This window comes from Balaenoptera musculus, chromosome 10 (genome assembly GCF_009873245.2).
Source record: "Balaenoptera musculus isolate JJ_BM4_2016_0621 chromosome 10, mBalMus1.pri.v3, whole genome shotgun sequence".
Taxonomy (NCBI): Eukaryota; Metazoa; Chordata; class Mammalia; order Artiodactyla; family Balaenopteridae; genus Balaenoptera; species Balaenoptera musculus.
This window is the reverse complement of record NC_045794.1, coordinates 83,177,049-83,197,935: the sequence shown is the minus strand read 5'-3', so window position 1 is coordinate 83,197,935 and position 20,887 is coordinate 83,177,049. Positions and strand designations below refer to the sequence as shown.

At 41.9% G+C, this 20,887-nt stretch overlaps 1 protein-coding gene across 2 annotated transcripts in view; it reads right to left on the bottom strand.

The window, feature by feature from the left end:
- Positions 1-20,887, bottom strand: part of SLC17A8 (solute carrier family 17 member 8) — a 49,190-nt gene that overhangs the window by 24,877 nt on the left and 3,426 nt on the right. For both annotated transcript variants that reach the window (XM_036866651.1, XM_036866652.1), the window contains exon 2: positions 6,317-6,569. In XM_036866651.1, the coding sequence (XP_036722546.1) occupies positions 6,317-6,569 (253 nt within the window). The remainder of the gene's footprint in view (positions 1-6,316; positions 6,570-20,887) is intronic.

The following is a 20,887-nucleotide window of genomic DNA, read 5'->3' as shown; positions in this document are numbered from 1 at the left end:
AGTGCCTGAGACAAATGCCTGTAACGTAGAAGGGGCAAGTAAAGATTTGCCAAATGAATGAATAAACGAATGGCTTTGTAAAGCATTGATATCAAAGTGCAAGATGTTCCTATTATGTAAGGGTTCTTAATTATCAACATACTACATCTCATAAATTTTCTTTTTTTAAAAAAATATTTATTTATTTAGGCTGCACCGGGTCTTAGTTGCAGCATGCAGGCCTCTTAGTTGCAGTATGCGGATTTCTTAGTTGCAGCATGCGGACTTCTTAGTTGCAGCATGCAAACACTTAGTTGCGGCATGCATGCGGGATCTAGTTCCCCGACCGGGGATCGAACCCAGGCCCCTTGCGTTGGGAGTGCGGACTCTTAGCCACTGGACCACCAGGGATGTCCCCAACATCTCATAAATTTTCATCACAGTTTATTTTCCCACAGATTGTTATATAATAATTTGCTCATTTATTCAACATGCACCTCATGCCTCCTGTGTGCCAGGTCAGGTGATAGACAGTATAAATACAAACTCAAACAAGTATTGCCTTTGCCTTGAGGAGACCACAGTCCAGGTAATATTGGCCTGTGCTCTGTACTGTAGTTCCCACTTTGCAGATTAGGAAGTTGAAGCTCAAGAGTAAAATGGAACTAACAATCATTCATTCAAACCAGCTTACCAAATTTTTATTTCACGCTACTTCATGCCACACATTGTTCTAGGCACTGGGGATACGGCAGTGAACAATGACAGTAATTGCTACTTTCACAAAGACGCCAGTGGGAATGGCAGAAAGTATACAAGTGCATACTGAGTTAGATGGTGATCAGTGATAAGAAGAAAAAAATAAAGCAGAGAAGGGGACAGAAATGTTGGGTAGGAATGAAGTAGGGTGAAATTTTAGAGAGTGGCCAGGAAAGGCTTCAGTGAGGAGATGATTGTTGACTAAAGTCCTAAAGGAAGAAAGGGAGCAAGTCATACTGTTCATTACCTGAAAAGAAAGCTTTCCAGGCAGAGAAATAGCAAGTGCAAAGGCCCTGAGGTAAGGATGCATCTTGTGTGTTAGAGGAATGGCAAGATGTCAGTAGAGCTAGAGGGTAAACGTGAGGAAGAGGATAATAGGCATTAAAATAAGAGACGTTCAAATGATGAAGGGCCCTTTAACTCATCATAAGGACCTTGGCTTTTACTCAGAGACAGAGGGAAGCACTGAGTGAAGAGGGACATGATTTTAAGTCACTTTCCATGTGTTTCCTCTTCTAATCCTTACAACACGTAGAGGTAACTATTATTATCTCATTTTTTATAGAAGAGGAAATTGAGGCTTAGAGAGATTAATTTACTTGCCCAAGGTCATACAACCAGTTATAAAGAGAGCCAAGACCAAGCCCTCTTACCTACTTGACCCAGAAAAACTATATTCTTTCCATTGCTGCAGAGACTTGACTTTCTCACTGAGAAGTAGAGACTGGACTTCTTTGCCTTGAGTCACAGAATGCCCCAAGAATCCAAGGATCCGAGACAGAGGGATCCACTTCAACCAGCAGCTAATTGTCAATCACCTTGTCCCTTGCTCATGTCTTTCTCTCTGACGAGATGGTGCTTCTGTCCATTTGGGAAATGATACCTGAAGAAGAGCACTTGTGCCTGCCGAGAACTGACTTTCATTATCTCTTCAGCCCATTAGAATCATAATGGCCTCATGCCTGAACTATTATTATAAGCCAAGCACTGTGTCAGGTACTGTGTTAGGCTGAAAAAAGGGTCCCAAAAGATATATGCACAAAATCCCCAGAATCTATGAATGCTGCCTTATTCGAGAAAAGGGTTTTGCTGATGTGATAAAGTCAAGGATCTTGAGATGAGTTTTCCTGGATCATCTAGCTGGGCCCTAAATCCAATGACGTGTCCTTGTAAGAGAAAGGCAGGGGGAGATTTGAGACATAAGAGAAGGTACACAGAAAGAAGGCCATGTGAAGACGGAAGCAGAGGTTGGAGTGATGCTGCCACAAGCCAAGGAATGCCTGGAGCCACCAGAAGCTGGAAGAAGCAAGGAAGGATCCTCCCCTAGAGCCTTTGGAGGAAGTGTGGACCTGCTGACACTTTGATTCGGACTTCTGGTCTCCCCATATATGAGAGACTAAGTTGCTATTGTTTTAAGCCACCATGTTTGTGGTAATTTGTTACAGCAGCCTTAGGAAAGTAATATAGGTATTTAATATATTGGTGCCAGATTATCTCATTTGATCTGTAAAGCAGGCCTTTTATTCCCATTTCACAATAAGGCAATGAGGATTAGCAAAGAATTGCTAGAAATGCCAGTTCCTGGCTCCCTACACACGTTTCCTTCTAAGAGGATTCTCCTCCTCCCCCAGAGCCATGGGCCTCTCCCCTGTGACTGGACACCTGAGTAGGGGGAGCCAAGGCATCAGATGGACTCAGCCCACCTGTCTCTCTCTCTCTAACCTGAACCCAGAAATTCTAGTTAGACAATACTGAACACTTGAATTGAAACAAGTCCCATTGGAGTCAGGGCCAAGTAAGTCTGCTCCCCAGCAAGGCAACAGCTCAAAGAACTTCAGCTTTGGAGGGCAGTGAAAAGCCATGGAAAAAGAAAAAAAAAGGATTTCCCTGGTGGTCCAGTGGTTAAGAATCCGCCTTCCAATGCAGGGGACACGGGTTCGATCCCTGGTCAGGGAACTGAGATCCCACATGCCGTGGGGTAACTAAGTCCATGCAACGCAACTACTGAGCCTACGTGCTCGGTCACCCACGCGGCACAACTAGAGAGAAGCCCGTGCGCCGCAACAAAGAGCCTGTGTGCAGCAACTAAGACCCGACGCAGCCAAAAATAAATAAATAAATATTTTTTAAAAAAAGAAAAGGAAAAAACAAAAACAACAGTCCATGGAGAGACCTGGGAGAATGGAGCAGACTCAGAGAGAGGCAGATGCAAGACACTGCACAGCAAGCAAGTTGGAGACTAAGCTAAGGATTTCCTAGTTCCCATGAGGTCCAGCTCCACTCTGCCCTTCCTGGCTCCTTTTCCTCCCCACAGTGGGGTACAGCCTGGATTTTAGTCCCACCTCAGGCTGGGCTCCCCTGTCCAGGGCGCAGACTGCACAAACATACACAGCAGCTCTGTTTTCTGCCCTTCACTTTCATGAGATCCCCTATAGCCCCACTGTAATTTCCTTCTTAACTTGAGCTGGTCTCCCTGCAGTTCTATTCTTTGCAACCAGCAATCCCTGACCAAGACAGAAGGGCAACTTGCTCAAGGTCCCAGAGCTAATAAACAAGGGTCAAGTCTGAAACCATGTCTGGCCAATTCCAAAGCCCAATTCTTCTTAACCCTACAGGGCTCACGATTCATGAGAACCAGTCTCAAAGTTGCTCAAACTTTAGTCATTTATTGCTCACCACATGCCAGACACTGTTCTAAGTGATTCACGTGTTTTAAAACTCATAATTATTAAACTAAAAATGATTACTCACACATCAACTAAAACTACCCTTTATACCACTAATAGAATATGCCTTTTATTTGCAAGACCTACCAATTCACACTGCTTACTTCTCTCCCTCTGCTGAAAATGAAGATTTTAAAATATCTCAGTGAAAAATATCTAGTTTTTCTCCCATAAAACCAACCAAACAAATATACCAGCCATTGAGAGCCTTTTGTAATACAATTAGTGAAATCTTTGTCATTGGGTTGAACATGCTCAGATGATATCTAAGCTTTGTTCTATTTGGATAAGAGAGAAATGGCCTGCTATAAATTGGAACTTCTGAAATGCTACTAAACTCCTACTTATAAGGCCAGGGAAAATGATGTAAAGTATATTTTAGATCTTAATCAGTTTCTCTAAGACTCCAGAGGGCAAAACCATAGAAACTAGAGAGCACACACAGCACTGTTGCTTAAGTTTATCAAAATGTCTTTTCCATATACCTCCAAGTAAATTCTGCTGACCTAGGGCTATCTTTTCAGGCAACAAACAAGCTCAAATCAGCATCTCATTTTGATCCTGGCCTCAGCAGACGAGTTTAATTAGCTGCCCTTGCTCACAAAAGGCTGCCAGAATGCATGTGATACGCATCTGAAGCCTCACTAATATACATCATTCTTTATTTTTAAAATGCATGACATGCCCCCTCACACCTCTACTGCCCTCCCTCCCCGCCTCAAAATAAACAACCAGGATATCCTTTTAAAACAGATTCAGCTGTGGCATCAAAAAGAGAATCGTTAGACGAATCTCCATGGTACCCTTTTCTTCTGGCAGAATAATCTCTTAGCTGAAAAGAAAAAGGAAAAAAACCAAAAAACAAAAAACCTGCCGGCCAACTAAAGACTTCTTTTTAATGAATTGAAATCAAATTTTCTCAAACCAGTGCTTGACAGAAACTGTTCCACGTAATGCTGGAACAGTTTCTGTCAAGAAACAGATGTGGCATGAAAGAAAGCATTCTGCAGTCAAGTCCAGGAAACAATGCACACCACAGCTCCCTCTTGGAGATTCTCATAGGACACAGTACAGTAAATGCTCCCAGTTCATAAGACACCTTCTTCACAGCACAGCCTACAGAACAATGATTTCCAGACAGCAGTTTGGAAAATTCTGATCTAAATGTTTCCCCAGGGCTTCCCTGGTGGGGCAATGGTTAAGAAGCCGCCTACCAATGCAGGGGACACGGGTTTGAGCCCTGGTCCGGGAAGATCCCACATGCCGCAGAGCAACTGGGCCCGTGAGCCACAACTACTGAGCCTGTGTGCCACAACTACTGAAACCCATGCGCCTAGAGACCGTGCTCTGCAACAAGAGAAGCCACTGCAATGAGAAGCCTGCACACCGCAACGAAGAGTAGCCCCGCTTGCTGCAACTAGAGAAAGTCCGCACACAGCAACGAAGACCCAACACAGCCAAAAATAAATAAATTTTATAAATAAATAAATAAATAAATGTTTCCCCAAATATGGGCAGGGACCAGAGAACTATTAGCTGTCTCTCTGCAAACAGATGGATTTCCACATGCGTCACTCCTGTGTGTGTGTTCAATACAATGAAACACATATATGTTGGGTATGCACTGGGCATACATTTTCGTTTTATTCTCCCATAATTTCAATACGTCTCTAGGCCTACCATTTAAAAAACAAACCAGATTTTATCTTTCCAGTGATTCATAAAAACAATACTATTTAAGTGACATCAGAGTGCTTAAAGCATTTAAGTGCTATGACTACAACAGCCTTTGAACTGGGCCTTCTGCCTCCACTCACTCCAATCCCAATCCACTGGGAGATGACTGGCTGGGCAGTGATCATTCTGGAGCGTGGATTTGACCGCACCACTTCTTTGCTTAAAGCCCACCCCTATCTCCCCGCATGGCTTAGCAGGCTCTGCAAGCCTAACCCCACTTTACTTGCTGCCTCCTTCTCTTGATGCTCACCCCATGCTTTACCTTTTTACTGGGGTTTCTTAACCTAGAGTCTGTGGATGGAACCATGTGGGTCTATGAACTTGGATGGGGAAAAATCAGCATCTTTATTTCCACTAACTAAACTTTAGCATTTCCTGTAATTATGAATGTAGGAAACAAACCCCAGTCATTTATCAGTACCTGTGACTCTGTTACTAGTGGAAATTATAAATATGTTCATATCACGTGATGGTTGTTGCTGCTATCTCAAACTATTGCTTCTCCTTCAGACTTCAAAATTACAGTAATTATTAGACCCATTGCTAGAGTTTGTCATCTGACATGTTCATAAAGAAACCCATATGTTTCTATATCACAAATTCGATTTTTAAATATTTTGGTATCTGTATTTTATTTTTTTGCTTTATTTTTTAAAAATTTATTTATTTTATCTTTGGCTGCATTGGGTCTTCGTTGCTGCACGCAGGCTTTTCTCTAGTTGTGGCGAGCGGGGGCTACTCTTCATTGTGGTGTGCGGGCTTCTCATTGCGGTGGCTTCTCTTGTTGCATAGCACGGGCTCTAGGTGAATGGGCTTCAGTAGTTGTGGCATTCGGGCTCAGTAGTTGTGGCTTGCGGGCTCTAGAGCACAGGCTCAGTAGTTGTGGCTCACTGCCTTAGTTGCTCCATGGCATGTGGGATCTTCCCGGACAAGGGCTCGAACCCATGTCCCCTGCATTGGCAGGCAGATTCTTAACCACTGCGCCACCAGGGAAGACCGATATCTGTATTTTAAAATGATGGGTTTCCTTTATAATCCTATGTGTTTTATTTTAAGAATTTAAAACATTAATACAGCCATGGCTGAAAGAACTCCCACCATAGACAGACACTGACCTGAATTTCAGGTTTTCCATCAACATATATAGTGTTGTTGTTGACCATTTCCACAATGGCAACTCCAAGGTTGCACCGAATCCCAAAGGAAATGCAGAATCCCAGCCCGCTCATGATGGCAATGATGTAGCGCTTGGGGAGGCCACAGCAGTGGCAGTCACAGAGTGGGGGGCTCTGCCTGGACGTCTGCACTGGCCTTCGTTCTTCATTCAGCTCAATGTTATCTTCTTCCTCACTGGTCCCATCGATTTTCCTACAGTGGAAAAAGAATGCGCAGAGAAGAAAGACCAGGATTACAGAAAAAAACAAAGTGTACTACAAAAAAAGAAAAGGTGTACCAAGAAAGAAAAAAGGAAACCCAGAGTAGGATGCACCCCGCATTTTTTAACATCATCATCATCATTATTACTAAAATAAATTATAATTGCTAAAATTACTGATATTCTGGATATCATATTGCACCCTTATAGGCATTAAGTTGTTTTAATCTCATAACAACCCCATGAGGTAGATTGTGCTATCTTGTCCTTTTATACATGAGGAAGCTAAGTCATCTATGGCAGGATGCAAGCCCAAGTCCAGAGTTTGTGTCCTCAACAATATGCTTGGGACTTCCCTGGTGACGCAATGGTTAAGAATCCACCTGCCAATGCAGGGGACATGGGTTCGAGCCCTGGTCTGGGAAGATCCCACATGCCGCGGAGCAACTAAGCCCATGTGCCACAACTACTGAGCCTGCACTCTAGAGCCTGCGAGCCACAACTACTGAGCCCACATGCCACAACTACTGAAGCCCGCGCACCTAGAGCCCGTGCTCGGCAACAAAGAGAAGCCACCACATTGAGAAGCCCGTGCACCACAACGAAGAGTAACCCTCACTCACTGCAACTAGAGAAAGCCCACGCACAGCAATGAAGACCCAACCCAGCCAAAAATAAATAAATTAAATAAATAAATTTATTAAAAAAAAATATATGCTTTACTGAACTTCCTGCTGAAAGAGTATCCATAGACTTCATCCACATTGCATGACCCAGCTAACTATTATGTTTGACCTTAATTTTAATGTCACTTGAAGCTTGCTAAAAAGATATACAGTATAAAATTAATGCAGATGTTTTTCTTTCTTCCTCTTTTTCTAAGTCTTAATAAAATACTAGATGGAGGTAGGGAGACACATTTCCTATTACAGCACACAACCAACTGGTTGTGTATCCTTTCTTCCTTAGGTGGTTCTTCTAAGGAGGAGATTTTCTGACAGTTTTTAACCAGATGGTAGGATTTCTCACTGAGTTCTATAAATTCAGATTATGGTATGTCTATTACAGTAAATTTACTCTCTTCTTTAAAGAAAAGAGTAATTGGGCAAACTGAACACAATCTGTCAATTATAAAAGGAGCTGTATGCATCCTCTCACATATTGTAACCCTTCTGAGGATGCCCAATTAAGTTCCAAGTCTTTGTAAAAATAAGCAAAGCTTATACGTTTTCCTGAGTATCATATTCACTAATAGCTAATACAGACCAGACTGAAGCACAAATAATTTGCCCACCAATTCACAGAAGAGATAATCTTGGTAGCTTTTTATGACTCAAGCAAATGAGGTTAAAGCACATGTAGAGAGAAGCAAATGTACTGGATTTAATTCGGTTCATCAAATATTTATTGAGTGCCTACTGTGTGTCAGGCACTGTGCTGAGTGTTAGGGAACAATAAAGAAGGGGACATGGTCTCTGCCCTTCTTCAGTTCTTAGGCTGTTTGGGAAGAAAGACACATACACAAGCAGCTATAATTGCTGGATGATGTAGGTTTTCTTGAAACCAAGGTGAAGAGCAATAGTAAAACAGGAAAAGAGCTTTCATTTTCAATGTGTGAACTCAGAGTGGTAGCTTAATAAATGTGCAAGAATATGGAAGTAATCAGAAGAGAACTTCAGCAACCTCCCTGTGTACCTATCTACCTAGCTGCATTTATGCTAATTTGTTCTACCTTTTTTCTATGGTTGTCCATGCTTCTAGCTAAGGCCAACCTCTCTCCCTGGGCACTAGATCTCATTGCCTCTCATCTACTCAAGGAAATCCCTACCCCCATACTTAATCAATTATTTTTTCCTCTCTACTAGATCATTCTTATTGTCTACAAATATGCTCTTATTTGTCCCACATTAACATTTGAAGTAAAAACACTTTCTCTTTCAGCTACTCCCCTATTTCTCACCTTCCTTTTATAAAAAAAAATTGGAAGTCACTGTCTTCACTTCCCTTTGTCTCATTCTCTCTTGGACCCACTCCAACCAGGTATCCCCCAACCTGTCCACCAAAACTGTTCTTCTTAAGGTCATCAATGCCCTCTACGTGGCTCAACCCAAAGGCTATTTTCAGTCCTCATCTATTCAACCTATCAGCATCACTTGACACTACTGATTACTCTTTCTTCCTTGACTACTTTATTTCCTTCACAGAAACCACACTCACTTGGTGTTCCTCCTAATTCCCTGACCACTCCTTCTGTTTTATCCCTTAAGCTGATTCCCTACTTCCTCAACCTGTAAACACTTGGCTATCCAGGACTCAGTTCATAGATCTCTTTTGTTTTCTATCTATACTTTCTGGGTGACCTCACTCTGCCTCTGGGCTACAGATACCATGCATATGCTGACAGATTCCAATTTTCATATCTAGACTTATTTGACATCTTCTTGGACACACGATCAGCATCTCAAACTTAACATATCCAAACTGAGTTCCCCTAAAAGAAATTAATTCCTGAAGTCTTTCCCATCCCAAGTAATGACAAGTTTGTTCCTTTGGTTGCTCAGGCAAAAAACTTGGTGACATCCGGGATGCATTTCTTCTCCAATCTATGTCCAGTCTAGGAACCAGTGTCCCTTAGTTTTAATTTTTACTCTTCTTTCTACTTAGCTGTGTGACTTTGGCCTGGTTAACCTCTCTGGGCTTCAGTTTTCTCATCTGTAACCTAAGAAGTATAATAATAGTTTCTTCTTCATGGGATTGTTCTTAGGATTGTCATAAGTGAATTATTATATTAGATCATTTAGAACAGAACTTGACACATGTGAAAACTCAATATATGCCAGCTATTTTTGTTACATTAATCCTCATAACCATTCAATGAGCCCACTCTGCTGGGCTGAGCATTAATGCCATTTATTGCCATTTATATTGATGTCTAAGAGTTATTTGGATCATAAAACTGTTTATAATGTGCAGCCCCAGTGGTCATCATGAATTTCTGGCATCAGAACATATACAATTTGAATAGCATGGAAAACTGATGCTCTAATATTGATACATTATTATAATAATATTAATATTCACTAAAACATAGATAATATATAACAACTACACTAATATTTGTATGAAGCAAATTCAGTTCTTTCCCTCTGCCCTTTCCTCTCCCTACACTTTCATGTAATGATCTTATTCTATGGTTAGAACAGCTCAGTGAGACAGGAAATCTAATGCTTCCATTTGACACAAATTATAACTGTAGTTCAGAAAGCAAGAGTGGATTGGCCAAGACCACAGAGCCAGTAGAGGGTAAGGGCAGGATGTGAAGCCTTTCTCCTGCCTGTCCGGCCAAGTTCCCTTTCATGTGAGTTTCCCAGCTCACCAGGCTGTGTTCTGTCTCAGTGATCTTCCTGAGTCACCTTGTCATCTCTTACTTTGTAGCCCAGTCACCATGGATGACCCAGTAGAGGAGAATATTTAAGAGAAAGGGCTCTGGAATGAGAGAAGCTGAATGCTGTTTCACCCCTGTGCCAGTTTTGTGACTTTGGCTCTAAGTTACTTGACCACTTTAAGCCACAGCATTCTGGTATTAGTTTGCCAGAGCTGCCATATCAAAGTACCACAGACTGAGTGGTTTAAACAACAAAACTTTATTTTCTCACTGTTCTGGAGGCCAGAAGTCCAAGATTAAGGTATTGCCAAGCTTCCTTCTGAAGCTTCATTCCTTGGCTTGTAGATGTCTGTCTTCTCCTTGTATCTTCACATCATCTTCCCTCTGTGTATATCTGTGTCCCTCTGTGTCCAAATTTCCTCTTCTTATAAGGATACCAGTCACATGGATTAGGGTCCAAACTAATTATCTCATTTTAATGTAGTTGCCTCTCTAAAGACCCTATCTCCAAATACATATTCCTCACCAGGGATTAGATGAAGGCTGGGGGCTGCAATTCTTGGGATACTAACTTCAAAGTTCATCTGCTGATGTTTTTGTATATATGGTAAGAACTTATTTACTGTGTAGTGTGTTTAAACATTTAAGTTTTATGAGCTAGTTCCTCCTTTAGAAGCTGACTATTCAACTTGTTCACTTTTTCCTTTTTTATAATAATTATCAGGTTATAAAAATAAGTTTATACTTTTGTGTTTTATCTGAAAGTAAGAAGCAGAAAAACTGCCTATATTTGCATAACATGGCGATAAGTATCAATACTTCAGGGTAATTCCTTCCTATCTTTATTATTAAAAATAAATAAACTGTTTTCCAACACACACACAAAAAAACGTACCAGGAATTAGGACTTCAACATACAAATTTGGGGGGGACACAATTCAGTTCATAACAATCGCCATCTCTAAAATGGGCTAGTGATCATAGCTATCTCATAAGGTTGTTTTAATGATTAAATGATATGATGCGTGTAAATTATTTAGTGCAGTGCCTGGTACATAAAAGATCTTTCTATTAATACATGGTGAGTAGTATTATTATTGCTATTAATAAAATTGTTACCATTCACAAGCTTAGCATCTCTCTATATGCATGCAGATACTTTGGATGAAAAGTAATACAGACTAACATTCTCAGGCACTGTGGGGTCTTGAGGAGTTTAACTGAAGACAGACCCAGCTGCTGTGCTCTGAGTGCACCAGGGCTTTGACTCGAGGACCACACTGTCACAGGCTGCTCTCCAGCAAGCACTGAGCATAGCAGTGATTTAAGGCAGACCCTTTCCTGCAAGAGGCAGGACTCCCCAGTGGCCTTGCCAAAACTTCCTAGTACCGTGGTGGAGTCTGAGACTGTTCCTACCTAAACTTTCTTCTTTCCCTCTCTCTTATGCAGATAGTGTGGTGGTCTGAATGCTCTCCCAGGCTCCCATAGCTCCTTCCCCTTTTCCCTCAATAAATCTCTTGTGCATCTATTCCAGCTTTAGCATCTGCTTCTTAGAGGACCTGAACCAACACAAGCACCCTCTGAGTGCATGGTGCCACCTGGGATGTCCTAAGAGCTTCCAGAGGGAGGACACAACAGCATGGGGGTAGATTTCCTTCAGTTTCAGTTTCTCTTGCCTGAAGTGTCAGCTGAGTCACTAGGCTTCACGTGACCATGGGACCAGGAATGAGCATGGGTCAACCACTAGAGGAAGTTCCAGAGTTGTTTGTGACTCTTTTGCACATCCTGGGTGTGGCAGGAGGGGCACCCCTATATCAACTGAAACTTCACTTCCACCACAGTTAGATTTGGTTTGTTTTAAAAACAGAAAAATGGTGAGACATAACTTGTACAGCCAAGTTGCTCAGAGAGGAAGATTCCAAACTACCTCACCCTGCTTAATAGAACAAACCGGGCTTTGTGGCAGTCAGCTAACCCAGGTTTGATCGCCAGCTCTGCCACATATATACTAGCTGTGTGACTTTGGGCAAGTAGCTTAGCCTTTCTGAATCTCACATTTCCTCATCTGTAAAATGAATATAATATTTATCTCACAGAGCTGTTGTTAAGATTAAATGAGCCTACACTACCAAGAGGAAAATATTACCACCAGTAAATGAGTAGGTATTGCTTCAATGTTAGGGACTGTACCATCCCTGATGCTGCCTAAATGTTTTATACTTTCCTCTATTAGTGCACTTATCACATGGAGTAAATATGTGTTGATTTGAGAACATGAATGAATGAAGTTCTCTCCAATAGATTGTGAGCATGTTGAGGGCAGGAGCCATTTCTTCCTCATCTTTATTCCTAGGGCTCATCATGGTGCCTGGACACATGAATCCTTAGTCAACTGAATGGAACTGAGGGATCAATTTTGGGCATCACTCCTGACTTACAGCTTTTACAGACAGAGGTAAGCATCTATTCATCCCTGCCCAGTGACAAGTTATTTTTTTTTGAAGAGGTTTGGGGTTAAAAGAATAATGAGAAAAGGAACTCCCTTCTTAAGAAGTAGAGGACTTCAATCATCCATAAGTGCTGCTTATCATATTTGGTTTTCTATTGATGTTTGCCTGCAGCTGGTCTTTTAGATCAGAGAATCTTCATTCTTTCTAGGGTGACATTCATCGTTGCTGTTTCTCCAAATACAGATAGCTGCAGTCTGTGGGCTGGGCTGCTGGCTCTTTATATACTAGACAAGTACAGGCCCACGGTTCACAAAAACAACTGTCCAGTAAACAATCAAGCCCCAGGAGTATAATTGCTTAAGATATGCTAACTGGCCTTTAAGTACCTGCAGAACTATACTTCCAATTCAAATGTTCCAGTAATCATGGAGATTTGGTTTTGTTTTGCAGGTAATGAGTTCTATATATGGAGCACAAATTGAGTAGAACTAAAGATCATTTTATGACTTTAAAAAGTTTATTTACTTCCTCTTTTTTTTTAAAAAAATATTTTTTAATGTGAACCATTTTTAAAGTCTTTATTGAATTTGTTACAATATTGCTTCTGTTTTATGTTTTGGTTTTTTGGCCACAAGGCATGTGGGATCTTAGCTCCCTGACAAAGGATCAAACCCGGACCCCCTGCCTTGGAAGGTGAAGTCTCAACCACTGGACCACGAGGGAAGTCTCTTTATTTACTTAAATCCTAACCCCCAGCACCTCAGAATGTGACTGTATTTGGAGAAAGGGCCTTTAAAGAGGTAATTAACATTAAATAAGGGCCCATATGGGTGGGCCCTAATCCAATATGACTTGTGTCTTTACAAGAGGAGGAAACCTGGACACACAAAGAGACACCAGGAGAGCACATCACCAGAGTAAAGGTCCTGTGAGGACACAGAAAGAAGGCAGCCATCTACAAGCCAAGAGGAGAGGCCTCAGAGGAAACCAAGCCTGCCAACACCTTGATTTTGGAGTTCCAGCTTCCAAAACTGTGAGAAAATAAGTTTCTACCCAGTCTGTGGTACTTTGTTTTGGCAACCAGAGCAGACTAATACAGTATTCTAATTTGCCTCCCAAAGGCTCACATTTACATCAGATTGTTTTTCACATAATCATCGAGTCGCTACTCTACTGGAAGAAGGAAGGAAGTTGAAGGATATTGACTACCTTCTACACTGCAGGCACCCCATAAGAGAGAGAGAGGGAGAGATCTTCAAAACAATCTTGAGAAGTAGGATTTATACCCATCTTACAGCTCAGAAGATCAAAACTCAAAAAACAAACAAACAAAAAACCTTGCCCAGGAATCACCCAGTTGCAGTGGGTGAGGTGAAAACATAATCCAGATTTGATATCAAGCCTGCTCCTACATAGGAGCTAATCAGAAAGCACCTTAAAAATATTAAGTGCGTCACCTAAATAGATATTTTTTAAAGGTTCTAGAGAAGCAATACTGAAGAGGGATTAAGAGAAATACTGTATGATATCACTTACATGTGGAATCTAAAAAATACAACAAACTAGTGAATAAAACAAAAAAGAAGCAGATTCACGGATATAGAGAACAAACTAGTAGTTCCAGTGGGGAGAGGGAAAGGGGGAGGGGAAATATAGGGGTAGAGGGAAAGAAGGGATATTATGGGATTATATGAAATCATGTGTGTGAAAGTTTTGAAAATTATAAAGCACAGTAGAATTTAAAGAATCTTCCATTTAATTAAAAAAATCAATTAAAAAAAAGAGACAGAACATGCTCTGTAGTCAGGCAGTCCTGGTCCAATGCTGAGACTGGTATTTATTAGCTGTGTAACCTTGAGCAAGTTACTTAACCTATCTGAGCCTCAGTTCCATGAATGGAGGATAGAACTATTGTGAGCACTAAATAAGATAAAGTTTATAAAGCACTTGATAAATAATCAATAAATGGAAACTTCCAAAGAAAGGAGGAGGGACTTAAAGTCTGACTCCCAGAGCTAGGTTAGGATTTGAAATAGGATCTCATCAGTGTGGCTTTCAGTGCTCCAGATTCCAAGGATCTCAAGAAAATGCACCTGGTCAACTCCCACCCAGCCAATACTCTCACAGTACCTGTTTTGGTGTATTTTTTTTTTAATGTATTTTTTAAAGATATTATTTGCCTCTTCCAGTAGACTATAAAATCATAAAGTCAGGAACCAAGTATCCCTAGTACCCAGCATAGTTTCACAGATTTTGAGGTGTTAACCTCTGCTGTTTTTGTTTTCCTCCTGGAATTTCACCCTTTCCTGTCCCCTCATAAAAGCAGAGAGTCAGTGCTCCTTACCCAATCAGGGAACGATAAGAAGGGGATAAAGATGGCGGAGCAGGAGGATGTGGAACTCGCCCCCCGCCCCTACCCTATCCCATGAACACGTCAAAAATACATCTACATGTGGAACAATTCTCACTGGAAACTGGCAGAAAGACTCCTATACAACCAAGGCTGAAAGAAAGATCCACATAGGATCAAGTAGGAAGGGAAGAGAAGTGATCAAGTCAAGACCTGTGACCCAGGGAGGGGACTCAGAGGAAAAGTGAGATCACACAGGCAGACATATTGGGCTCCCCAGTCCTGGAGTCCAACACAGGGAAGACAAGTCTTCTTGGCTGGTTGGAGGTCCGGTGGGAAAATGGACAGCAGGGAAAATAGCTTAGACTCTATGCTTGCTTATTCCAAAAGCCTAAGCTACAGTGATAAAGCAACAGCCCAATGGCCACATCTGGCCCATAGACATGTTTTTTGTACGGTATGATGCATGTATAGAGTTTTTTTTTTTTTTCCAGAACTTGGATTAATTGCCAGAGTTTAAAAGTCAGGAGATTGCTCCAAAAACAAACAAACAGACAAAAACGCTTGGATTTCTGGCTTATTTTGAAAACTGAAAATCTGGAATTATTAGGTCCACATTCTCTCATGGCTATAATTGACTCTCCTTTTAACTACAGTCCCCACCACTGTTTATTGTCACCCCAACACTGAGCTCAGTTGCCATTTAACATTACACTAGCACTGTTGCTTTCCTTAAAGTTAAGAGGAAAGGAAAACATGTTTTGTACTCATATCTCTATCAGAAGAAGAAAAATAAAAACTAGACTATGAACAATCATAAGAAGTAGACAACCATCATTTATGGTTGCCCAATGTCTAACTGCCACTTGATATTTTGAGCTCTGCCTTACCAGCAGAGAAAACTACTTTTCCTATGCTCTCTTGTAGCTGTGATGTTAGCTATGATGTGAACTCTGCCAAATCAGAAGTGTGTGTGTGAGATTTAGGTGCCAAAGGAAGTAACAAGAGGAGGATGCAGTATGCAGGGGAAATGGCAAGGCAGATGGTGACACATGCAATGGTGGAGGCAGCTGCTTCCTCTGTGACTCTGTGGCAGAATTCTGGAACATAATTAGTACCTAGAGACAAGCATTGGTAGTGGCTTTGTTTTATCTAGAACATTCTAGTGATATGATATAATATGTTCTCTGTTGCCTTTTTACTGCAGGTAGAGTGTCCAGATCTGGTCCTCCCAAGGAATCTGAAAGCATACTAATACGCTTTACTAAATTTCATTCCACCTTAGCTAGAGTGGATTCTCTTGACTGCAACTAAGAACTTTGAATGATACCGCATAGTTCTTTGTGGAAGTAGAGACGATTTCTGTGTGTTGACATCTAAAATGTGTCTTTGTCATAAAATACAATGTGGCCTGCTTCACTCTATAGGTATTGAGTCTATGGTCCTAGCACTAACCTTGAAGAAGCGCTTAGAGGACTTGGTTATTGTAAAGATATTTGTGGGAAATTGGGGAAAGAGAAAATAAGCCCTAGATAAGGAAATCTACTGCCAGACTAGGAGAAGATAAGAGATGGTTAGAAGATAGTGGCTAAGGGTCTAAAAGCTGAAGGGTCCTGTGCCCTGCTGCTTGGAAAGACTCCTGACATGGGGAGTCCTTAAGAGAATGGTCGTTCTAGGAAGCAAACCCTAAGAATGAGATCTTAGAGTTTGATAGCTCACTAACTGGTTGGGAGTGAGGACCCCAACACTGGTGGTAGGTGAGTGTTGATAGTTCCCAGTATGTGGTACCGGTGCAAATGCTAAGACTTTCAGCTGTGGTGAACTGGGCTGGGATACAGGTGGAAGGGGTTGCAGTGGTTCATGCAATATCTCTGGTACTTGGGAGGTATAGGAGAAATAGCAATTTCTCCACAGAGTTGAGTGGCTATTTTTTTTTTCCACTTTTTAATTTATTTACAGTGAGTGGCTATTGTTAAATGCCACTGATGCTCTGAAGAAAGAAAATAACAGGATTGGGGCAATCAATTACCAATTTAAAAGAAAAAGGGAGCATCTGTCACTTCCTTGTCAGCCTTTAAAGAGACCCTCATCTCCTGCAGTTGGAGAGCAGACATAACTGAAGATCAGGCACAAGACTTCATTGTAAAAATGGCAGAATCCCCTCTGGGTGTGGGCTGGACTTAGTGACTTGCTTCCAAAGAATAGAGTAGGGAAAGAGAACAAACCTGGCAAACACTTCCTTAACCAAGCAATCAAGGTTAGGATCACTAGTGATAAGTTATGTTGATACAACGTACCTCTCCCCCATATGATGTGATGAGAAAGGCATTTCACCTTTGCAGTGTTCTTCCTAAAAACTCACAATCCTAGTCTAATCATGAGAGAAATATCAGACAACTCAAACTGAGGAACATTCAACAAAATACCCAACCAGTATTCCTCAAAACCATCCAAGTCACAAAAAACAAGAAAAGGCTGAGAAAGAGTCACAGATCAGAGGAGACATGATGACTAAGAGCAATGTGGTATCCTGGATTGGATCCTGGAACAGGAAAAAAGACATTAATGGAAAAACTAATGAAATTTTAATGAAGTGTTGGAGTTGAATTAGTAATGTACCAATGTTGGTGTCTTAGTTTTGACAACCATTCCATAATAATGTAAGATGTTAATATTAGAGGAAATCAAGTAAGGAGTAAATAGAAAATCTCTGTACTATATTTGCAACTTTTCTGTGAATCTAAAATTATTCCAAAACAAAAGTTTAGTTTTAAAAAAATAGCAGAACTCCAGAGAAGGTGGAATTCTGAGGCTGGGGAGGTCTCTTACACCCAAGCTGAGATCCTGATAAGAAATGGGACCCTAAGAACTTGGAATGCTAGGATACCCGAGTGCTGGGTTAAAGGGTAGATGCACTTGAACATCTAAAGCCCTAGATTCCTCTGAACCCTCTGGACCTGCAGACGCAGCCACACTTCTTTTTGGAAGACAGATGTCCCTCCTCCTTTTACTTGAAAACTAGCCTCAGACGGAGCAGGTGATTTATGAGATGATGCTGATGCTCTTCAAGATCTGCTCCCACCTCCCTTTCTGACCACCAGACCGATAATTAGCACCGAGTCCCAGGCTGGGAAAGATTAGGCAAATATTGGGTGTGCCTGTCAATGGAGGGAGGGGTTATACACCAACAAACTAGCAGGATCTGACTAACATTTCCCAGCAGGAAGCAGGAAAGTACGCCTGGGAATGGATTCTGAGGGAGATGTAGGGGTAATAAAATTGGGATAAGGGGAGAGTTTGTCAATATGAAGGTTAGGTTGAATTATGTTGCCTTCAAAGCATAAGTTCAAGTCCTAACTTCTGATACCTGTGAACCCGACCTTACTTGGAAATGGGTTGTTTGAAGATGTAATCAAGTTAAGACAAGGTCACACTGGATTACTGCAGACCCTAATCCAATGACTGGTGTCCCTATAAAAAGAAGGAGCTTTGAACACATAGACAGAGAAACCCAGGAGGAGAAGGCCATTTGACCACAGACGCAGAGACTGGAGTGATGTGTCTACAAGCCGAGGAAGGCCAAGGATTCACCAGCAACCACCAGAAGTGAGGCAGAGGCAAAGATGAATCCTCCTTCAGAGCCTTCAGAGAGAGCATGGCCCTGCTGACAGCTTGAGTCTGGGCTTCCAGAACTGTGAGAGAATAACTTGAAGCCACCAAGTTTGTGGTGTTTTGTTACAGCAGCCCTAGGAAACTAATGCAGGGGGCATTCCCCCATGACACAGGATTTAACATCCTGGCAAAGGCCAAGAAAATGATTCTAATGAGCTCTTAGTGTGGCTCTCGGAACCTTAGACAAAGTAGAGATGCCAAGAGGAGGCTGATGACTTTAAAAATATAATTGTGCATTAATTTCTAGTAATCAGTGCATTGTGGTCAGAGATTAGGGCCGCTATGATCTTTTAAATAACTTGAGAGCTTCTTGTGGTTCAGTAATTGAGCAGAGCACATCTTTGAAGTAGATTTGACTATCAGTGACTTCCTCCTTTCAGTTTGACCATGAGTGAATTCCCCCTGTGAATAAGAACCCGAGGAAGCCAATTTATGGCAAAGGAGGTATAGCAGAGGTACATGACAATGGGATCCACTGGCTCTACCACATACCCTACACCTTCCAGGAGCTGGCCACCTGCCAGAGCTGAGGAAACCTCTTAAAGAAGCAGCTGAGGCATCAGCTTAGAGATAAATCTCTGTGAGGATAGGGCGCTACCCTTCTGGATGCAGTATATTCCACAAACCAACAGTTACTGTATGGTACTCTGCCCCCAATAGGTAGAATACATGGGTCTGAGAAACAAGGGGTTAGAGGCAGGGGTGGCCCCACTCACCATCATTCCCAGTAACCCACTTGAGGGCTACCTCATCTCTTCAACTTTAGGCTCTGTGGATCCAGAAGTCCTAATCCCGAAGAAGAATTCTTCCACTTGGGAATACAATGAAAATCCCATTAAGTATATGGCTATGACTGCTGCCCAGTCATGTTGGGGTCCTCACACCAAGAGCAAAAGGGAAGGCCAGGGGTCACCACTGTAGCAAGGGAAATTGATCCTGATCCTCAGGATGCGTTAGGACCATTGCTTCATCACAGGAGCAAGAAGACATATGTTTGGCATTCAGGGCATCCATTAAGACATCTCCTGATACTGCCTTGTCCAGTGTAACTCAAATACAGCAACCATAACTGGTAAGGGTATGTTAACCAGGGGTTTTGATCCCTCAGGGATTGAGGACTGGATCAACCCACAAGGCAAGTTAACAGAAGTGAAGGGACTTGAGAACGGGTGGGAAGGAGGGACCAGCCAGAGCAAAGAGTGCTAGTGCATCCCACCAACTCTTCCCCTGAAGGTTCCTCAGAAATTATGACCACAGGGTCGTGGAGAAGCTGTACCTGGATGGAGTGAACTGAATGTGAGAAGCAAGTGGATCTGTATGGTGCAATGAGTGGGCTGTAGTGCACAGCCCAGGTCCCTTTTCTCAAGCCAGCACACTTCTAGAGCTGCTAATCGCTTGCAACTGCTCGCTTCTTAGGAGAACTGCCCACCACTACATGGCCTCCATTATAAGCCTCCATCCCTGCCAGAGTACCCACAGTCAATAACTGACTGATGCAGAGACATAAAAGATTGGTCCCTTTGCTCAAAGGGACAACCCAGTGCCAGTTATGCCCCAGAGCTTTCCACTGTGACCTAGCCCCTGTGCGTTACCTGAGATCACATCTTTGCTTCGTTTTCTCCTTTCCTATCCTGCTTTACTCCCTCTCTCCCAATTTTTCCAGGAAGAGCTCTCTCTCAATAAATCACATCCAGACACATGCACCCCAATGTTCACTGCAGCACTATTTACAATAGCCAGGTCATGGAAGCAACCTAAATGTCCATCAACAGAGGAATGGATTAAGAAGATGTGATACATATATACAATGGAATATTACTCAGCCATGAAAAGGAACGAAAGTGGGTCATTTGTAGAGCCGTGGATGGACCTAGAGACTGTCATACCGAGTGAAGTAAGTCATAAAGAGAAAAACAAATATTGTATATTAACACACATATGTAGAATCTAGAAAAATGGTATAGATGATCTTATTTGCAAAGCAGAAATAGAGACACAGACATAGAGAACAAACATATGGATACCAAGGGGGAAGTGGGGGTGGCATGAATTGGGATTGACATATACACATTATTGATGCTATGTATAAAATAGACAACTAATGAGAACCTACTGTAAAGCACAGGGAATTCTACTCTATGCTATGTGGTGACCTAAATGGGAAGGAAATCCAAAAAAGAGGGGATATATATATATACGTATAGCTGATTCACTTCACTGTATAGTATAAACTAACACAACATTGTAAAGCAACTATACTCCCGTAAAAATTAATTCAAAGGAAAAAACAAAAGCTGGCACAGGAACGGGTCCAGGGAGCTCCAGTAAGAGTGCAGAGTGTGGCTGGAGTGGGGTGAGGCAGGCAGTGAAGGTCAGAGATGAAGTCAGATTTCTCAAAGTCCTACAGATCATGTAGGACCCTGAAGGCCATTGAAAGGACACTGGCTTTCACTC